This window comes from Loxodonta africana, chromosome 5 (genome assembly GCF_030014295.1).
Source record: "Loxodonta africana isolate mLoxAfr1 chromosome 5, mLoxAfr1.hap2, whole genome shotgun sequence".
NCBI classification, from domain to species: domain Eukaryota; kingdom Metazoa; phylum Chordata; class Mammalia; order Proboscidea; family Elephantidae; genus Loxodonta; species Loxodonta africana.
The window spans coordinates 34700782-34723717 of NC_087346.1; the positions used below are offsets into that span (position 1 = coordinate 34700782).

Here is a 22936-nt window from a genome sequence, read left to right on the forward strand (position 1 = left end):
ATTGAGAGCACTTTAAATAAATTAAAAAAAAAAAAACCCATTGCCTTTGAGTCGATTCTGACTCATAATGACCCTGTAGGATAGAGTAGAACTGCCCCATAGGATTTCCAAGGAGCAGCTGGTGGATTTGAACTGCCAGCCTTTTGATTAGCAGCCAAGATATCAACCACTGCACCACCAGGGCTCCTATAGCACTTCAGAAGGTACAATTTTCCTGAAACACAAAGAATGAGCATTTACAAATATAAATGTATAGCAAAACAAACAAAAAACCACAAGGAACTTGATAAAACTTATGGTGAACTTCTGTTGTTTCTGGATTTCCCTTATTGAACTGCCCTACAGATTTTAAGAGAGGTAGGGTGCAGCAAGTGACAGTCTACAATGTGTGTGAGTGAGAGGGAGAGTTGGGGCGATGACAACCCCTTCACCCATAGCTGAGAAGTAGCAATCTTTGACAGTTGGTAGCCAAGTAACTGATTAAATTGTCAACTATTGTATCTTGATTCTCAGACTATGGGCATTGAACCAAACCAAAAGCCAAACCCATTGCCATCAAGTCAATTCCAACTCATGGCAACCCCATGTTACAGGTACCAGCTTAAAGAAGTTAAGAAATAAGTTGTATTGCCCACTTTCTTCAACTTTTGTTAAGAACCTATCTGAAAGCAGAAAAGAACATATAAATTTTGCTAAGAAAATGCTTTCAATCTGTATCCAGGAATATAAGACCTTTCGAGGTTTGGGTGATTAGAATTGCAAAAGCTGAATTTTCTGTCTCAAGCAAAGTATTTGGGAACTTGCAAGAAGTGAGATTCATGGGCAGAGCTAAAGAAATGGTAGAAGGCTGATCCCCCAGATACCTTCCTAATATCGAAGGCAATAATCCCGTCACTGTAAAGCATCACTGACTGTGATAGTCTGAATCAGGAAGTAGGTGAACTCTGCTTTATCACCACAGCTCCACCACAACCAAAACCATGGAGACTTGCTGAGCCCTGTCTCCTTTACCAAGAGACAGAAATATCAATGGCTGGGACAAGGTTCTTGATAAGATTTCTGCTGTTAGTTACTAGCTAAGAAAGTTTCCAGGAACCTACTCTACTGGCAGCTAACTAAACTTCTAAGTAAGATAAGTTTTAAGTGAGTTTAAGCCTAGAGGTCCTGCGACTGCTCAATCACTACAGCAAATGCCAGGCCCCTGGAACTGTGTCAACAGAATGTGGGTACCAAAAGCAAGAGAAGGAGTCCCTGGGTGGTGCAAAAGATTAACACACTCGGCTCCTATCCGCAAGACTGGCAGTTTGAGGACATCCAGAAGTAACTTGGAAGAAAGGCTTGGCAATCTACTTCTGAAAATTCAGCCATTGAAAGTCCTATGGAGCACAGCTCTCCTCTGACACACATGGGATCACCATGAGTCAGAGCTGCCTTGAAGGCAATTTTATTTTATTTTTTTAAAGAAAGAGATCTCCCAGAAGGGCAGGCTGTGGTAACTCTCTTCAGTTATGTCCATGGAGGGCACTGTTAAAAAAAGGACTTCAAAGAGCAAAGCCTAGGCAAAAACACATTGGCTGATCAAGGAACTCATGCCATTTTAGCCCTTACTGTCTCATCTGTCCAGAAGAATATGTCTTATGCTCTTACTGTTGAATAAAGTATGATGCTTCCACTTTTTAAATGAGAAATATTGTTGTGATTATATATTTTTTCTTTTATCATATATTGGGAGTAGGCAAAAATATGATTTAGCTCTATTTGCATATAACCATGAGGTGTTATTTTTAAACCTAACTGAGAAGACTACATACAGAAACCCTGGAGCTCAATGTAGTAACTGGACATAATTTTTGACTATCTCCCCTTTAAAACCAAGCCAAACCCACTGCTGTCGAGTCGATGCCAACTCATAGAGACCCTGTAGGACAGAGGAGAACTGTCCCATAGGGTTTCCAAGGAGCGGCTGGTGGATTTGGACAGCCACCCTTTTGGTTAGCAGTTCAGCTCTGACCACTTCACCATCTTGGGAGAGGTTAAACTGTAGAACAATGGTATTAGGTTAAGAAAGGGAGTTTCGGAACTTCATGTTTGTGTGTATGTGTGCTGGAAAAACTAGAGGTAAAACAGAGCGGATATGTAGTGATTGTTCTGCCAGTACCGCCTACGTCCTTTTTCTGGGAACAGCGCTCCCCTTCTTGGGGGGAAGTGGGCATGCCATGCTCCATGTTGTTCTAAAGGGGCTGCCAGTCATCTTACCCCACCTTCCCTGATCACAGGAACGGGCATGGGGCTCAGACCCGATCCTATATCCCGGCAATAGTGATCAGCTCTGGTAGGGAATGTGACTAATTAGAATCTAAGTATTTGCACAGATGGGAGAGAGAACAGGTTTCCTCACATCTGAAATAGGAGTAATGGTGTCAGCAGGGAAGAGCTAGGAGAGAGACAGAGAACCATAGGTGAAGGAGAAAGAGGACAGGAAGGAGGCAGAGGAGAGGAAGGATGAGAGACCTACAAAATCATTTGTTTCCTTGAATTCTGTCATGCCTGAAGTCAGCTCCATCTTTGAACTTCCCAGTAGTGTGAAGCAGTGATTCCCCTCCCACAACTCTTTTTTGGCTTCAACTAGTTTGACTGGGTTTCCATTCTAGCAACCTACACTATTCTTAAAATACAGAGAAATACTGTAGAAGGAGCCTGGTTCTCTTATAAAAAAAATTTTTTTTTTTTTTTTTTAAGCAGCAGATATATAAGAGAAGGAAAGTAACATAGAATTTGAACAGTATGAGTTAGTGAAAGGAGTACAAGATTTGGAATTCTCCTTTCTGATCCTTTCTAACTCCGTGGCCTCGGACAAGTCAGCACACTCTTGAACTTCAGGACCCTAAGCCACCATGTGGTAGTGCTCACCCTACAACACAAGGTTGTTCTGTCTGTGGAATAAAATAATCTATGTTAAAATGCTTTATGAATTATAAAGTATTGCACAAATGCTGGAGCCCTCGTGGTGCAGTGGTTAAGAGTTCGGCTGCTAACCAAAAGGTTGGCAGTTTGAATCTACCAGCTCCTCCTTGGAAACCCTATGGGGCAGTTTTACTCTGTCCTACATGGTCACTATGAGCCAGAATCGACTCGACGGCAACGAGTTTGGTTTTTTGGTTTGATACAAATGATACCTAAATCAAAGAGTTCCAAGAAAAACTTATGGGGCAGTTCTACTCTATCACAAGGGGTCACTATCAGTTGGAATCAACTCAATGACACCTAACAAAAACAAATCAATTCAGAAAAATTGGCAGAGATTCATGAAAATGAGCAAATTTCTATCAAAAATAGAACAAATAAGAACTTCAATAATAGAGAAAAACATTAAGGGGTTTTATCTTAAGAGAGAAAAATGGAAAATTCTTTTATTATTCAATATGAATTGCAAAAAAACACCAATCTGGAACATTAAAAGTAGTGAAGTTTCTGGTAAAAATAGTGAAGTTTATGATATTCAGAGTGTATTGGTTGACAATAATAATTTTTAAAAAGTAGCTCAATGCCAAGTAACCTTAAAAGGAACAAGAAAAATGCAAAGACAGGGAAATAAGAGTCACTCAGTCTGAATAAAGGAAGTATTAAGTATATGAAAATATAAATCACTGACGATAAACCACTGTTTGTACAATATATGCAAGTGCAGATAGAACCTAAGATGACAAAAGCAATGCCAAGGCTGCCTATGTATCACTGGATTTTGTATTGAAGTCTATGGAACCCATTATAAAAAAACAAACAAACAAAATACCTATCTATTTCAGGTAGCCCTGGTGGTGCAGTGGTTAGGAGCTACGGCTGCTAAGCAAAAGGTCAGTAGTTCGAATCCACCAGCTGCTCCTTAAAAGCCCGTGGGGAAGTTCTAGTCTATCCTATAGGGTTGCTATGAGTCGCGATTGACTCGATAGCCATGGGTTTGGTTTTTGTATTTCAAAGAATGTTAAGAAAGTCTGCAAAAGAGTTTTGGGGTCTCTGAGTATAATTCTAAGAGTTTAACAGTGAAGGCCTAAAAAGTGAAGTGACTTGCCTGAAATCCCTCATAATTAGTAGGACTCCAATCAGATGCTTGCATTCCAATGAAACACTGTTTGTAAAATGGAGTCTTGACGACATGCCTCATATTGAAGGGAATCATAGCTTAGGTATAACAAATATTGAAGAAGGAAAAAAAGTATTTAAATATTCCATGACAATTCCAAAGATGCTAGTACATTGAAGTAATGTGGAAAAGGAAATAGAAGATGTAACGCATCACCCAAAATTACTGGTTTAGTCAATATAAAGGAAAAAGTGAGAAAACAAATTAGGAAGCAAAATTAAAAAAAAAAAGGGAAAACAAGCCTGTTGGGGGATCAGAAGTGATCAGGAACAAGACAAGTTTGATCAAATCTCTAGCGCCAACATCCTTCTATTCTGAAATAGTAGAAATGTAATGTCTAGATAAGTAATGTCAAAATAAGAAGAAAGGTAGAACTCACCATAGAAACGAGGAAAGTTAAACAGATGAAGGGGAAACTTTATTATCTGTTTGTAAATAACCAGTAATTTCTGTGGAAGTTGATTGGTTTTAGTGTAAAAAATAATTTTAGTATATATACCATCTATAAGGAGTCCTGATGGAAACACTGGTGGCATAGTGGTTAAGTGCCACGGCTGCTAACCAAAGGGTCGGCAGTTCGTATTCACCAGGCGCTCCTTGGGAACTCTATGGGGCAGTTCTACTCTGTCCTATAGGGTCACTATGAGTCGAAATTGACTAGATGGTACTGTTTTTTGTTTGTTTTAAGGAGTCCTGATGGCACAGTGGTTAAAGTGCTCGGCTGCTAACCAAAAGTTCCCCTGAAATCTTCTTAAAACTGAACAATAGTCTAGCTTAACTGGTAAAAAATGTCTGCCTTAAGCATTATGCTCTTTTAAGAACAACTTTTATGGGATCAAACTGACAACAGCAACTCGAAAGATGGGAAGCTTAGGGAGCAGGGAGTTTACGTTAAAGGAGGACAAACAACTCAGAAAAGGAGAGTGAAAATGGATGCACAACTCAAAGAATGTAAGCAATGCCACTGAACTGTACCTGTAGAAATGGCTATATTGGTGTATGATAAGTAATTGGTGTAATTAAAAATGTTAATTAACAGTAAAAAAAAAAAAAAGGAAGGTCGGCAGTTCGAACCCATCAGCTACTCCTGGGGAGAAAGATGTGGCAGTCAACTTCCCTAAAGACTATAGCCTTGGAAATCCTATGGGGCAGTTCTACTCTATAAAACCTTTTGCCATCAAGTGGATTCTGACTCATAGCGACCCTATAGGACAGAGTGGAACTGCCCCACAGAGTTTCCAAGGAGTGCCTAGTGGATTAGGACTGCCAACCTTTTGGTTAGCAGTGGTAGCTCTTAACCACTACGCCACCAGGGTTTCTGAGGGTTTTATAGCATCTGTATAATAGCAGTAAAACTTAAAAATTCACAAAGATTAAGTGATATATGTGAAAGTGCTTTCATAGGTTAAAAAAAATCAAAATATAAGTCAATACTGTATTTCCTAGGTACTAAATCACACTTTTTAAAAATGTTAATATTTTTTTAAATTGGGGTGCATTTTTCATTGGGTACATTTACTGTAGTATTTCTTTTTTGCCTGAAAAAATTTTATTGAATTAATATTTTCACTAACAATCTATGACATTTCCAATCAAGGAAATGAAGAACACCCTCCCTTAAAGGTGGGAATCACGTAAACAGAAGAGAACTCGGAGCACCAGCACCTACCCTGGCTCTGGCATCGACAAGGGCACCGTTTCTCAGGAGGCATCGGACAACTTCCACCTGCCCTGCCCGGGCTGCCATGTGCAGTGCAGTCTCCCCACGCTGCCAGGAAACAAAGATGGTTCAATGATAAATAAACCCACCACTCCAGCTGATGAAGAACAAAGATGTCCCTTTTTGTGAAATTCAGCAACTTATCCAAGGATTTAAGATATCTATATGAAAAGGCATAGTTATTTAGTCTAGAAAAATACAGTTTTGATTCTTTTCTGTCTTCATCAAGGATAAAACACGTTTGGTTATTCATTTATTTATTTTTGGTTCCTGACAAATCAGTGAACTTACCCAAACACCGCAAATACCCTGAGGTTTACCTTCGTGATCTACCTAGCATAAAACTTAAATTGCTTTTGGCAACGAAGTTATCTTTCTTCTATAAACCTAAAATCTGTTACTGTTGCACCTAACTTATTATTCCAACTTAATCCCATTTTAATAAAAAAAAACTCTAAATGTGGAAGAGCAAGTCAACACATTGAAAAAAATCACCTCCCTTATACCAAACCTAAGTCAGTCTTTTTCAAAATTTATTTCTGAAACAACCTATTATTTTGCATCTGGTTTTTATTTGTGTTATGAGACTAGTTTCTGACTGTTAATACAAGAAATTTGATTTGTCCTGGAAGTTCCCTATTTAATATCAATGAGCATATTTAGTAATAGGCAGTTATTTGAGAGAAATGGTGAGAAATGAGTAAGGCAGCTGTTAACAGTGTCATCCATTCAGGTAGGCAGCACTGGACATGACGTCATTCCTCAGACATCTTCAAGCTGCATCAAGGAATGACACACTTATCAAATGGTAGCTTAAGCTGCAGCATGAAGGATAAGAGTTAGATCTCAGAGAATTTTCTCATTGGGAGGCCTGTTAATTCCTGCTGCTAAGAGCGTCGTGTTTTTTGTTTTTTACATTGGCATATGTTAAAATCACACGCAGTTTTGAAGAATGCAGTTTTTTCATTCACATAATTTTACAGTTATAAAAGAATAAGATATTGAAATAAAAATTATTACATATTTATTCACCACAACTATTCTAGAAAATAACCTGATTTCAACCAAGTAAAGCAAACTACTCCAAATAACCCAAATTCATTTTAAAGTTGGTTGTGGCAATTTCAATATTTCTGACAAATTCCAGTAAATAACTACTTCAGATACCTTGAATCAAAAAAAAAAAAAAAAAAACTTAAATTTATTTAGAAGATCTAAGATATATTTTACCTTTGGTACATACCTCTCAGGTCATTTGTCACAGTTTTCACAGAACTATAACTTATGAGGTTAGAAGAAATTCATTTCAAATGACTTGATTTTGACAGCATTAATTTGTACATCTACTATAAGTTTCTCTTCTTTCTTCATTGTTTATTCTTAATGCCTTAATTATTATAGTTGCGTTTTGACTTTTGTAATGTAAATGTATCTGAAGCACATTCTTTTGCAAAATAACATAGGAATAACAATATTTGTCTTCAAACTTAGGATATCCTCAAATACAGCAAAATTTTCCTCTTTGGACAACCATAATTTCTAACTTGTTTTCTATATCACTTAAAACCTATTTCTAAATAGATGAGGCTAAGACCTTCTGTTAAAAAACAAACAAAACCTTGAATCTTCATTCTATTTCTAGGCCTCATAAAGGTATAGTAACTTTATTTATTTTGGTAGAAATAAAGCCAAGCATAAATTTACTTACAAAGAATTAAGGCAAAGATGCACCAAGTTCCTACTCAATCATGAATATATATCGTCATTTCACAACTCAAGCTTATCAAGTTAGAGGTTTTGAAAAATCTAAAAAATGTACCCAAAACTGGTTTTAATATTTCCTAAACCCTTATTTTATACTTAAAGTCAGTTATTTTTAATGTTTTTAACACATTTGAAATTGATGAGTTAGATAAAAAACCTAATTTAAAATAGTACACTATATTCAAGGAAAACTTATGTGTATACACATGGTGTCTCTTCATGAAAATATTCTTGTTTAACCCTGGTTTAATGACTCTGGATAGCCTACTTTCTTTAACCTTTTTATATTTATGTTACCTATATTTATCTATAAGTATAAATAAGAAAATGAATGACAATGTATGTCATTTTAATCAGTAACTTCCATTTCTTCATTTTTAGGCACCTCCTCTTATTCAACATCCTTATTGTCCTTACTTTAAGCTAACTAATTTTAAGGTTTGGGGAAATTTTTTAAACAGAATATAAAGTGTTAACTTTGCCATTAATCCATTAATCTGTTATATGAAAACTTTGTAATACCCCACATTGTATTCTTGACAGCCCTGAAAGTGTGTGGTTTTCTATTTGAACTGTTCAGTCAATGAATACTCTGGATTGTGGATGTATTGTAACTGGCAATTCAGTTTTCTAGGTTTCAAAGTGCATTTATAAGCTTTCTGGAAAACAGCATTGCAGTCATAATATCTGCTCATGATTGAGTTATGGGTACACCTCAAATGTGGAGTGAATTTCCTTTTTTTAGACAAAAACAAGACTGGCAAGAGAATGGGTATGCTCATGTCCAAAGCGGGTACTAAGTTTCATGCCCCTCTACTCAGTGGTCAAAACTGACTCAGCTGACAGCTACATTGACTTCCACTTTGGCTGCATCAAGTCGGAAAGCATCAAAGCACAACAAACAGCATTGCATTCGAAAAATGCAACACAATTTCAAGCAACACACAAAGGCTCCAAGGTGGGGAACTCTGGGGTCAGGAAATGACCAACTGTGACACAGCAAGCAGGCAGTCAGTGTTCACACAGTTTCTTAATCAACCTCCAAAGAGGTTTGAACCCAATAATGATACCCTTACGATCTAGAATACACAAGTTCACAAGCATTCCACTGCTAAAGAAAGTTAAATTCCTCTAAATGTACCATTGCCAGATTTAGCAAATAAAAATATAGAATGTCCAGTTAAATTCGATTTTCAGACAAACAACAATTATTTTTGTATAAGTATGTCCCAAATCTTACATGGGACATACTTATGTGAAAAAAAAAGTTGCTTATCTGCAATTCCAATTATTTGGGAGTTCTGTAGTTTGCCTGGTAATCCTATCTTCTCCTTGAGTGCAGATTTTATGAAAACAAAACAAACAAAAAATAACTAGGAAAATTGTTGGGAGATTATTATATTATCAGCTGTCTCATTGTGTGTTTCAAGGGGGTTGGAGGGACAGAACATATGACTGACGAAGAGACAAAACGATATAAGGAACTTTAGAATAACAGTTGAAAGTTTAATATAGCAATTGTCAAATTTGGAAGTGTTTAAGAACCTAAAAGAATGTAAAAAAAATTATTGTTTTTATTAACATTTTAGTTTTTATTTGAAAATTTACATGTAACCAAATAAAGTAAATAATAGCATAAATAAGTAAATGCAATATTTTTTGCAGAGGGTAGCGTGTTACGAAACCATAACTCTCAAAAGATTGAGAATTGGTCAGGTAAGAAGCAAATTAAGAGCGGCTACAAAATCCCACAAGTATTTCATGTGGATTACTCTTTGATGATTTTGCAAAATCTCCCTCAAAAAGATTGAACTAGGGGATTTCGGTCAAGCTCCACATAGAATATACTTGTATGTGTTATATTATAACATGATAACATAACTTAACAGAGTATCACCATTGCTCTAATCCTGTAGGCATTGGTATGCAACAAGGAAAATAGAGAACAGTGGACGCATACATGGAGTACTTTTCTTGAAAGTTCTGGCTTATTTGTAAGTCTGTACAAGTGTCAATAAAAGAAACGGGGGGAGGTCATCCAACAGATGCAGGGTGTTGATTTCTTTTAAAGTTCTAAGAAGTGATTAGAAATTAAACACAAATTGGAAGATTGTGAAACTACTTTTATGCTTAACGGAGTAATTAAAGATTAATGTATAATATTATGGTCTTAGGACCAATAAGCCATAATTGGGGAAACTTATAAACATAGACTTTATATTTAAATGTTTTAATGGTTTTATGTCCCACTTGTTCAATAATATGAAGAGAGAATACTTAATTATATTTGAAATCAAATAAGTTCATTTCCACAATGGATTTTGCCCAGGCGTCAGGAAGTTGAGCACGAAAAGTGTGTAAAATGCAGATAAATGAGAATGAAGTGGGAATACAAACGAAATGTGAAATTTCACATTCTGTTTCACAACTCAAATGGAACGAGATGCCAAAAATTAGGAAGAGTGATCAATCAATTGCTGTTGAAAATATAATTCACTTTAGTAATAAGCATTAAAATTTCTGCAGGGTGAGTTATTTTGGCTGCATTTTTTTTTTTTTTTAAATCACAATATTACAGTGACCCCTTCAAGGTGCAAATAAATATCTGCATCTTGTGTAGAGCACGTGTTCTTGCTCAGGAGAAAATCTGCATTAGGTGGCTCGCCATGATACAACGACCAGGCAATGTATAAAGGGGCAGAATTCAAGACAATTAGAAAAATATAAAAAGAATTAGAGGTACAAATGCTCACTTAGATTAGGTAGACAAACTGGAATATCTCAGATTGACTGGCAGAATGAAAATTGTCTGTATTCATTTCAGCATACCTTAAAAAAAGTTGCAATAGCAAAAAATATTTCTCGTAAAAGGGGCCTCCACTCTAGCAAGCAAAATCAAATAAAAATTAAAAATCAAAGTTAGATTAGAAAATGGAAAATTCATGTAATTGGTGATTCGATATCAAGTAAAAATTCCTAATATTGATGTCTCTGGTTAATCTTTTGATATAATTTGTTATGGCACTGACTACATTGTTATGACATTTTAACCAAAGTTATCTGGAATACAATTCATTCAAAAAGAAGAATAAGTCCTTAAGATTTTATTCTAACCAATCATCCATTCACTTCCAGGAACCGTTTGAAATGTATTTGGCTTTAATGCACTTAAGATGCATGTTCAATCCATCTGTATGCAGAAGCTTAAGCTGTCTTACTCCACAGCTCCCATGTTATTTTCTAACCTATTTTTACCCTATCAAGGTTCTTCTTAGTGAAGTTCCAGCAATCTTTTCAAAACATGTTATCACAGGAGCCCTTCTAAAGCTCAGTTGTTCACTTTGATCACACACACACACACACACACACACCTATACACACCCACGCTCTCTGTTCTTCTCGCTCTTTCTCCCTACGGTTATTCTAACCCAAGCCATACTCACAATGTTAGTGACATCTGGAGAGGCTCCGTTCTGCAGCAGAAGGAGGACAATGTTCAAGTGGCCCATGAAGGCAGCCACATGTATTGGTGTGAGGCCAGACTGCGAAACAAAGCAACAGCAGTTTTACTCCTCTGCACCGGTGGGGGCTTTGGGGCTTCTTCAGAGAAATAAAACTTGAGTGAAGAGGACAGAAAATGGGTGAAAGGAAGAGGTGGGAGGAGTACAAGAAGGAATGTTTCGTGATGAGCTGAAACATTTTTCTACCTCTGTTATAGCTTGGATTGAAGCCCCATATTTCACCAGCAGTTCCATGACTTTGATGCGGTTTTTCTTGCAGGCAATGTGCAGTGGAGTAAAACCATTCTGTGCAAAAGACAATCAAGTTAGTTGAAAACATGCAGAAACGATTCTCACACAACTCCATGCTGGCACATTGCAGGCAATAATGTTACATCGTCACATAGTGTTACCATTTCTTCCAACCCTGTAGGTGTTGGAAATAGGAAAGAAAAGAAGTGTGGTGTGTTCCTGTAGGCACTCAACTATGTTGACATGTGGTGGGCCTGTATATAATAGCTTGTGTGGGAACTAAGAAAACAAAAGTGAAGGACAGGATATGGGCTCTTCAGAGAGGGAAATAATAGAAAGGCAATTATATTTTAGAAGTTCTAAGGGTTGGTCAGGTTGTGAAATGGCTTGAAAATACATTGAATATAGGCATGTATTTTCCTGACGAAGGACCATTTCTTCAGGGCATAAGAAGTGTTCATCTAACTTAACTTCAAAAAATATAAGAGCATGACTGCCTCTTTAATAAATGCCTCAGCTTTACTGCCTTTTAAAAAAATTTTTTAATGGAGGAAATGTAAATTAGCAGAAACCATTAATTATGGTGATAATATTTTATATCTGGAAGTTATATTTCTTAAAAATATTTTACAAAATATATGCAAATCAGATAATTTTTACTTTATCAAGAAATGATTATTAAGTTACTGAATATTTTTAGGAAAACTATGGAGAATTTCTGGAATAACTGGCAGTAGTTGCCTCTTAAACACAAAGGAATGTGGAGAAAATGTCTTTAAGTTGCTTTCTGACTTTCCAAACTGGGTGTAATATTTTGCTCAAAATTTTTAACTACCAATATATTTAATCCTTAGGTATTATATTTAAGCTTTCTTTTTATATGAACAATGATCCTTTTGATGAGTTATATCTATTCTGCCAGTTAATGGTTTTACATGACCCAACAGGGAATGGTCATCATTCAATATTATTACACAATAGCAGTCCTCAGGAAAGCACAGCGTATTACCTAAGCTAATGACTTATTATTCCTCATAATAGGGCTATAAACATAATTAATTAATTTGTTAAGTCATTTCCCCATTTATGAGCTATATAATAAGCTACATGTATATGTAGTGCATAAAAGATCTGCAATTATTAAATTCTTATATTTTATAAAATTATTAGCCACTAAAAAAAAAAAAAGCCACTATGTAACTGAAAATGAGTACTTTCCTTCTTATGAGAAAATACATATCCACATATAATTCCACATAGTCCTAAAGGTATATTTGCTTCCCAGGAAATTATGAACAAAATGATTCTAATGGAAAATTCCTAATAAAAATAAAATTTAATTTTTTGCTACTAATGACACTCACTTTCAATATTGAATGCCTAAAGACTAATTTTAACAGTTATAAACCATGTAAACAAGTGGAAAAAAAGATTTGCTTTTAGTTTAAGAATTAGGAAACAAAAGGCATCAATTAGTATATGCCTAATACTCCCAATGATTATTGTTAGAATATAAGTGAAGAGAAGAAGATTTTTTCAATATTAGACCTTAGGAGGCACAAAATCTGCCATTGGAGCAGGCTTTCGCTGTTTCCTCTTGAGCAGTTCCTGGAATGGCTTATATAAAATGCTCACTGAAGCAGTTAGAAGCTAGGCATCACTTTTCTATTAGCATAGGGTTGGGTAATCAGGTCAATAAGGAAAATATGCAAATGAACTCTTCACAGGCTTACATTTTTTTTTTTTTATATATAGTAAAATCTTATGCAGAGGGTCAGCGAAAAAGAGGGAGACCCTCAACAAGATGGATTGACACAGTGGCTGCAACAATGGGCTCAAACATAGCAACAATTGTGAGGATGGCACAGGACTGGGCAGTGTTTCATTTTGTTGTACGTGGGGTCACTATGAGTCCGAAATGACTCAACAGCACCTAACAACAATAACAATGATGTAGTAAAATATATTCATAATTTTAAAATCATTTTTCCCCCAAAAAAGATTAATAAAGTTCAACTTTTTCAAACCTTTAAATCTGACTGTCTGGAAGTATCTAGAAGTTATAATTTTCTATCTTTAAGCTTCTATTTTATATTTAAAACTGCTTTTCACTCTAGAGGTTTTATATCTATCTGTTTCCAACTCATTGCTTGAGAAATATTACTTTGGTGTTCTCTTAAATCTATCCTCACTCACCATCACTTAATAGCAAACCATGAAGGCATGAATTAGCAAGTAGCTTGTGCGGGTGGTAAACTTAGCAGGATTGACTACATATCTGTAACCACACACTGCTATGCCTGCACCATTAGTCACTTAATGTGGGTTTGCATGTCTTGATCTGTATTCATTTAAGGTGGACTAGGCCAGGTTTACCAGGGCTCTTGCATTTGGATTGGCTCTCTTGTCCAGAAGGAGTTTGGTTACACGGTAGTGACCACAGTGTGCAGCAACATGGAGGGCCGTCAGGTAGTCTAGGGTGACATCATCAACAGGTGCCTTGTGCTGTAACAGGTGCTTCACACATTCCACGTGGTCCCCTTGTGCGGCCATGTGAAGTGGAGACAGACCATTCTGCGCATCAAAACAAAAGCAAGTCAAGTCTGCATTTTATTCATAACTTTCAGGTTCCAAAACACAGCAAAGTCAGTTCTTGACCTCTGACACAGTTGCTTGTAGGGGAAAAGATAATTTCCATTTAATGTGTGATTATACAGTTTATGTTTGTTGGAAACGGAAGCTAAGGGGACATTTAATTTCAGAATTATGCTATTCTTAGACAAAAATTAATATGTCTTTCATGAACGAAAGGAGCCCTGGTGGAGCAGTAGTAAAGCGCTTAGCTGCTAACTGAAAGGTCATTAGTTTGAACCCACCAGCTGCTCTGCAGGAGAAAGATGTGACAGTCTTGTAGCCTTGGAAACCCTATGGGGCAGTTCCACTGTGTCCTACAGGGTCACTGTGAGACTGAATCAACTCGATGGCAGGAGGGTTTTTTTTTTTTTTTCATGAATGAATACATAGTATGTGTGGCAATTCAACCTGATTTCACAATTATCAGGGTGATATTATATATATTAACACAAACAATAGATGACGCTTAAATTATTTGTATCTAATTCCATATGGAGCAATCTAAGTTCAATTAATCTCGCTGCATTTCTTATAAAATGGAGGGGGAGGGGGATGAAGAAGGAGGAAGTGGGTAGGTGGGTCAGGGAGGGAAGGAGACTTTGATTATCTTTAAAGTTCTGCTGTTCTGAAATTCTGTGATTCCTTTTTCACAGGGGATTTATGATGGGCAGAGGTGAGGGCATAAGGTGAATAAGGGACAGTGAAAACTTAGACAAAAGACATGTCCTAAAGATAATTAGGGGTCCAAGCAGAATTTTAAAAATTCTAGAGTTGAGGTCCTGGAGACAGTAAGTTGAAAACTAGAAGGGGTTGATTACACAGTGATGAAGAGTCACAGTGCGCTGAGAGAATTTTCAAAGAATGAGGGAGAGTGACAGCAAGGTGCATGAATAGGAAGAATGATGTTTGAAGGAAAAATAATGAGTGATTCAAAACTGGCAGTTTTTATGGAGGAAGGACAGAGAATAGTTCAGAATAAGTACACCTATTACACTGCCAGGACAGTGGTATCATCTCACTCCAACCTGGTTAGTCAATTTTTAATATGTTCCTTCTCCTGCATATAGATCTACTTTTTGTAATTATCTCTTTATTTTATTCACTAAATCCTGAGCTTCTTAAAGGCATGGATTGAATATTATTTATCTTTTTATTTAAATGTATTTAGATGAAGGTTTATAGAACAAACTATCTTCTCACTAAACAATTAGTACACATACTGTTTTGTGACACGGGTTAACAGCCCCACGACATGTCAACACTCTTCCTTCTCCAAATTTGGTTCCCTATTACCAGCTTTCCTGTCCCCTCCTGCCTTCTGTCCTTGCCCCTGGGCTGGTGTGCTCATTTAGTCTCATTTTGTTTTATGGGCCTGTCTAATCTTTTTTCTACCCTGTCCTATAGGGTCGCTACGAGTCGGAATCGACTTGACGGCACTGGGTTTTTTGTTTGGTTAATCTTTGGCTACAGGGTGAACCTTAGGAGTGACTTTATTACTGAGCTAAAAAGGTGTCTGGGGGCCACACTCTCAGAGTTTCTCCAGTGTTTGTCAGGCTAGTAAGTCTGGTCTTTTTTTGTGAGTTAGAATTTTGTTCTACATTTTTCTCCAGCCCTGTCCAGGACCCTCTATTATGATCTCTGTCAGAGCAGTCAGTGGTGGTAGCTGGGCACCATTTACTTGTGCTGGACTCAGTTGGGTGGAAGCTGTGGTAGTTGTGGTCCATTAGTCCTCTGGACTAACGTCTCCCTTGTGTCTGTGGTTTTCTTCATTCTCCCTTGCTCCTGAAGGCATGAGACCAGTGGAATATCTTAGAAGGCCTCTTACAAGCTTTTAAGATCCCAGATGCGACTTACCAAAGTAGAAAGTAGAACATTTTCTTTATAAACTATGTTATGCCAATTGAGCTAGATATTCCCTGAGACCAGGGTCCCCACAGCCCTCAGCCCAGTAATTTGGTCCCTTGGGGAGTTTGGATGTGTCTATGGAGCTTCCATGACCTTGCCTTGGACAAGTACTGGGTGCCCCAGTATTGTATACCATCTTACCCTTCACCAAAGTTATTTATCTTGATAATCCTTAGTGCCTAACACATTGTAGCTACTCAGCATATAATAGTGAGATGAAGGACTATGTGAATGAATTAATGAATAGATGAATATAATCATACAGTCACAGATACTTAGTGCTTGATTCTTACATATGAATTCCATAATTTTACAGGGGACCTATTTTAAAAACTTCCATCTAGATACCCCTATGATCTTCATTAGTAATATGACAATTGCAGGCAAAATCAGTGGTCAATATTATTTTATGGCTTGTGAAATTGGGAATCCTTAGACTTGCTATCTCATTTATATATGATACAGATATATTCCAAATTTCCATGTGTAGTAAGATAGCAAGTAACAAAAATATAGAAAAATTTTGGATGTATACATTTAATTTCTCCAAAAGCACTTATTTTTTAATTTTAAAACAGTATAAATATTTGTTTGGATACTATTCAATATATATTTCAAGTCCACCCAATAATGAGTAACTGAAAAATGTGTGGCTGATGCTTTCATTTTATAAAGAATAGAGATTATCAACAAGAGTAGCTTAAAGTCCTTTAGATCCTGTCTTGTTTGAAATGACTCACCTTTGTCCTTGCCAGCAAGGGAGCACCCCGTTCCAGCAGAAGTTCCACCACTTGGTCATGCCCACTTCTCGCGGCACAATGAAGTGGGGTCAACCCATCCTGCAAAAAGAATTAAAGAATTAGGCCTGAATTAACTTTCTTAATTTTTTTTTTTTAACCAAGATTGCATCTAATCTTAGAGAGGAATTTTCCTGAACCCAATCCTGATGATTCAATAGATAAGTATTAGAATTGCAATTAGTTAAATGATGGAGAGAAGAATGTGATAGAAAGTAAGAGAAAGAAACAGAGAGCTTCCATAGAAGGTCAGTGGGATGGAACTGGCTGCTGGTCACATGTTTGCATACTCAGGAAGATGGAAAAGCAGAGTACGCTGCACTTGCTGAACTTTAAAGCTCTGCTCACTTGGAACCACACCCAGAGATTATATTAAGTTATACTGTTTACACTTTGGTTGTCCTAACACAAGTTTTACCTAAAAATTTCTCCAGTAATCTAATTTATCCACATATGCTCTCTCTTGGATTGTTACTACTTTTATAAATTCTCCTAAAATGCTCCCAGATGCTCATAAAAAAAGAATGGATCATTTTTTTTTCAGACTCTTTAAAAATTTCTACACTTAATTTTCAATATTTTACATATTACGCAAAGATTTCTCACCGATGAAATTTATTATTAGTAAATAATATTAAAACTGTGCCAAAATGAATGATGGCACCACTACATTTATGTTATTTATAAAACTTTCTGACCTGATACTTCTGGGATAGCTTCTCATCCCAGAGCAATCACCAAATGCCCTTTGCCTTTTTTATTTTATTTTTCTTTAGGCTGGCATGGCCAGAAAAAGAATAGGTGGGAAACATGAGGAAAATGTAAACAACAGTGGGCAAGATATGAGAAAGAAAATGAAATCCTTAGTACATAAATTAACTGTTGATTTGGTTTTTTAAGAAAAAAAAACAAAGCTTGTCACAGGAAAAGAGGTAGAAAAAGCAGGTAATAGAGGAATTGAAGGATGGTTAGCAATTAAGAGGGCTTAAGGATCTTATTATTCTACTCTGCCCTATAGGGTCGCTGTGAGTCAGAATCGACTCCACGGCAGCAGGTTTGGTTTGGTTTTTTTTTAAGGATCTTATTTATCCAGAACTATGCTACCGAACACACTTCTACTCTGACACACGTGGGATCACCAACAGTTGGAATCTACTCGATGACAACTGGTAAGGTAAGGGTAAGGGTACAATGGTCTCTGTTTCCAGGGCTATCTTGCCGGGTTATGCTATCCTCCTAATAAAAATAATACATCAGGTTTACAACACTCTCTTTCTGATCCAACATTCTGGCATTTTTATGCTGCATACCTTCCATTTTCCTCTCCAGATCTACGCTCTAACCTTCTTCACTCTGTTTTGAGTCCTGATAGACTGACCTCTCTAGACAGCATCAGTGGGCTACCTTTCTCTGGTTTCTGGTTGCATTTGGCCAAAGGGAAACCCAGCAAGAAATGGAAGGGATCCCTTGAGACATTTCCTAAATTTGACTGCATCTCTCCACCAAAGGTTACATATCCTGCCAAAGCAACCTTCTCCACAGGACTTTTTCCTTTGAGGTTCTGGTAACCTCTTCTATTCTTCCCTATTCAGGTCTACAGTTGGTAATGAGCCTTCATGTTACTAGCTCTTGGGGTACAGCATTATCTCTGGGGCTTTCCCTATAGCCTGTGCACAATATTATAAATAGACCGTTTATAAATCTGTACTCAAATTTTCAAATTTGATTGTGCCATCTGTTTTCTGCCAGAACCCTGACTGGTAACAATTTCTTGCTTTAACTACTTAGCTACTATTAAGACATCAAACAACCAAAACATAACTGGCAGTTTTGCAAGTATGGGGATTAGCATGAAAAGGCTGCCTTTCCAGGTAAAAGAGCACTTAAGTACTGTAGTTGAGACAACAAAATTATTTCGAAGTTTGCCTGACTGGGCTAAAAGAAAAATGAGGAGAAGACTGACTTAAATGATTACCCTTTTATATCTTGATATCAGTTACCTGTGGTGGCTTTACAGAGCATGTAGTTATTACATAAGTTATGTAATACTTAGCTATAACACGATTTCTCAAACATATCCTTGGGGGTGGTGTGCTCCTCGATGTCTAGAGTTTGAGAAATCTGATATAGTGAATGGAGGCGTCATGTGCAACGGTTAAGTGTGTAGACTCCCGAGTCATAGAAACCTGGTTTTGAATCTCACATCAGCCACCATGAGTGAGTATCTCTGAGGGTCAGCTTCATGACACACAAAGTGAGGATGATTTTTCTTACGCTACTTAACTCACAGCCATGTTTGAAAGATTAGGGAATGCTGCCATAAACTCTTCCTGGAAAAGGTAGAGTATCCTTTTTTCTTTAAGTATTACAGGAAACTTTCATTGTGCAATCATGTTGAAACCTCCAAAATACTCTGGATGCATTCAGAATAACAATAGGCACATTTCGGAGAACACTTACTCAACCCACAAGAATATCAAGCAACAACAGGATTAAACTGGTTTTAAATCTTACATTTACTGATGCAATTTTTCTGCCTTTATAAAAGACATGTGAATTACAATACTGAACTCATCTTGCCCTAAGAGCTCAATATGACTAGATCTTGAATATTTTCTACAAAGTGGAAATCAAATTATTTTATCAAGTTAACAAATTATTGCCAGAAAAGTCTTTCTCAAGGTTTTTGTATCTGAGGATCTTCTTACTTAAAATTTGAAGGCTGTGTTTGAAGGTTATGTTTTGTCCCCCTTTGGAGTCCTCTTCTAGGTGTTAGTTTTCTCCTACTGGAATCAGTTCAAATGATACTACGATATGGCTACTTTTTGAAGGGGAAGACCAATCAACATTAGAGGAGCACCATTTATCTAGCTGGTAGTCCACAGCATTAGCTTCTTGCAACAATTTCTTTCCTTACCTTTTTTCTTCCATCCCTCTTCACCTAGTTCATTCTTCTAGCAATGTATCCTGAGGTCTGTGTTGAATGTAGGATCTGCTAATTACTAACCTGTGTGTCTTAGACCAGGAAACCATAATGGCGTAGTGGTTAAGAGTTCAACTGTGACCAACAGGTCAGCAGTTCAGATCCACCAGGCACTCCTTGGAAGCCCTATGGGGCAGTTCTACTCTGTCCTATAGGGTCGCTATGAATCAGAATCCACTCGATGGCAAAGGGTTTTTTTTTTTTTGGTGTTTTAGATCAAGTTATATAACTCCTCTAAAATTAATTTTTCCCTTTGATAATTTCATTTCTCAAATGGGGACATTCATATCTTCTCATCAAGCTTATTAGATGAAATAAGATATTTGTACAGCACTTAGCAGGGTGCCTAGAACATCATATGCATATGACAACTTGTAGCCATTATTGTTATATCTTTAATTATTACATCTAATTGCATACTTTTATTGTTTGCGTTAAAATACGTATTTCAATATTTTAACCATAATCCTTATATAGGGTATCTGCATATTTAAATAATAAATAAGCTTAAAAATAAAAAAGAACAATGCCCTTAATAAAGCCTAAATGAATAATATCAGTTTTAACTAGCTATGGTATTTATGCCTTAACATTAAAATGGGGATTTTCAGATACCGACAAACCAGAGCTCTGATAAAAACGTCTCAGAGTTTCACATTAGATTCTAGTTAATGACAAGAGTGCCCAGGAGATGAAAAACGTCTCAGTGATTGGCAAAATGGTGGAGAAAGCAGGAGAGAAACTGGATATAATAATTATTATTATTTATCCCAAAGTCTCTCTATATTTTGTTTTTCTCCAGATAATTAAAATCTTATAAATTAGAAAATGAGAAGATGGAGGTTCTGGACATACTAAATTTAGAATTTTTGTGGCTAATTTGATCGATAGGGAAAATTGAGACCTATGACAAATAGAAAGGAATAATGCTAATGCTTGCACTATTTTAAATTCCATATGTAGAAACTTTATTTTATTACGTAAAAAAATGGTAAAAATACAAACATTTTCCTCTTTGTAAGTATATTTTTAAAGGAAAAAAAATAGTAAACCGTATTTTTTTTTTTCTGTTTTAGTAATCAAATATTATAGCTCCAAAAATGGCCTCCCAAAGCCAGTCCTCGATTTCAGTACATTACCTCGTACATAATTTTGGCTTTGGGGAGATGGATACAGCTCTTTTAGCTATAGCCAGAGTGAAAGAAGAACAATGCTTTTAAAATTCTACTCCTTGGAGATGAGAAAGTATTTTAACTCATGGGGGAAAAAGCTCAGTACCACCGTTCAGTATTGTACCTAATCCCGGGGTGTATTGGAGCCAGCTCGCGCAAGCTAGTGGGAGGCCATTTGTGTATATCTCTTCCTAATTTTGCATTCAGTAATATCATATTGGTAGCTCAAAGTTGGCCATGGTGGAAGTATTTACACCATGAAAATCAGCAAAAGCAAGGACTACAAATAAGGATGGTTTTTCTGTTTTGCTTTGTTTTTTGGAGAGCAAGTTATTAAACATTCGCCAGCATGCACTGACCTAATCCCTTGGGAGTACTACTGACTTCCAGCTCTGTGAGTCCAGAGATCTAGTCTTTTTTTCTTTTTTCTTTTAACTTTTGTGCCTCTAGGGTTCATGTACCAAGTAGGAACTCAATGACTATTTGTTTAAAGAATGAATGTTTGAATGAACACACAATGTACATACTTAGAAAGTCTATTTTTTTCTTATGAATCCATGAATGAAATTCTATTTATTTGTTGTACATAAAAGTTACACTGGATGAAATATGGTCCAAGTGGTCCCTTCATAGATGAAGAAACCAAAGCTTGTGGCTGATTGGCTACTTGCTTAAGGGCAATCAGTTAATGGCAGAAATAGCATAAGAATCTATTTCTGTCTTAGTACTCTTTATGAAAATACACTGCATTTTTTGGAGTTACTTTTTGATTATATATGCAAATGTATGTGGGCCATGAAAACCAGAGCACCTTTCTTTTTTTTAATTTTTACCGTGGTTTAAGTGAAAGTTTACGAATCAAGTCCATCTCTCATACAAAAATTTATATACACCTTGCTATATACTCCTAATTGCTCTCCCCCAATGAGACAGCCCACTCCTTCCCTCCACTTGCTTATCTCATGTTCATTCCGTCAGCTTCTGATCCCCTCATTCTGCCCTCTCATCTCCCCTCCAGATAGGAGATGCCAACATAGTCTCAATTGTCTATTTGATCCAAGAAGCTCATTCTTTACCAGCATCTTTTTCTATCCCATTGTCCAGTCCAATCCCTGTCTGAAGAGTTGGCTTTGGGTATGGTCCCTGTCCTGGGCTAACAGAAGGTCTGGGGGCCATGACCACCAGGGTCCTTCTAGTCTCAGTCAGACTATTAAGTCTGGTCCTTCTATGAGGATTTGGGGTCTGCATCCCACTGCCCTCCTGCTCCCTCAGGGGTTCTCTGTTGTGTTTCCTGTCAGGACAGTCACCAGTTGTATCTGGGCACCATCTAGTTCTTCTGGTCTCAGTAAAGCACCTTTTAAGGAACTAAAAAAATACTATGATGATCAATAAGAATGAAATCAACTGCCTCAATAATGAGTGAATACTCAGAAACACATTCATTAAAGCAACGTGCATCCTTAACACATTAGCCGAAGATAAAGCTGTTTTTCATTTGCAAAGTGCTGCTTTTCTATTAGTACTCTCAATTATCTGACAGTCTCAAAAGAAAGAGAAGGGTAAGTGTAAAGGGAGAGATTGTTAGTAATATACTTAAAGGAGGAAGTGCAGAAACTCCTTCCTTTAAATGTAAAGCCCAAGTATGCAGAACACTCAGTACTGCTCACGGTTGTGCCAAATTCTGCATACCCACAACATAGCAGGGGAAAATCCATGTCAACAAAGCGAGGGTAGGAACCATATAGAACTCTGATGCAAAGACATTGGACACCACAACAAAGATCCGGACAGGCAAAGCAATCACTCCAAACTCCCTCACAATAATGTGACACAGCCACTCTGGACCAAATGGCTTAGCGCAACAAGATTTGGAAGGCAACATCTCCTGAGGTTATTAAAAATCACAGTTTGTAATCCGGGACTGGTGTAGGTTCTAGAAGCTCGAAAGTGCTAAGGTTTATTAAACGAAAAAATTTGCTAGCCTCGACATTTGCAGGGGGGTAGAATTGATCCTTCTTTCTTGGACTATAGGAACATACAGTTCCAGATCAAAAGTGAAGCTAAAATA

General features: G+C 36.9%; 1 protein-coding gene across 1 annotated transcript in view; it reads right to left on the reverse strand.

Annotated features, from left to right (window-relative positions):
- The window catches only part of ANK2 (ankyrin 2), a 240754-nt gene that overhangs the window by 125928 nt on the left and 91890 nt on the right, over nt 1-22936 (reverse strand). Inside the window, exons 9-13 of the mRNA XM_064286268.1 lie at nt 16657-16755; nt 13754-13951; nt 11333-11431; nt 11069-11167; nt 5811-5909 (exon numbers count right to left, since the gene is read on the reverse strand). Of these exons, the coding sequence (XP_064142338.1) occupies nt 5811-5909; nt 11069-11167; nt 11333-11431; nt 13754-13951; nt 16657-16755 (594 nt within the window). The remainder of the gene's footprint in view (nt 1-5810; nt 5910-11068; nt 11168-11332; nt 11432-13753; nt 13952-16656; nt 16756-22936) is intronic.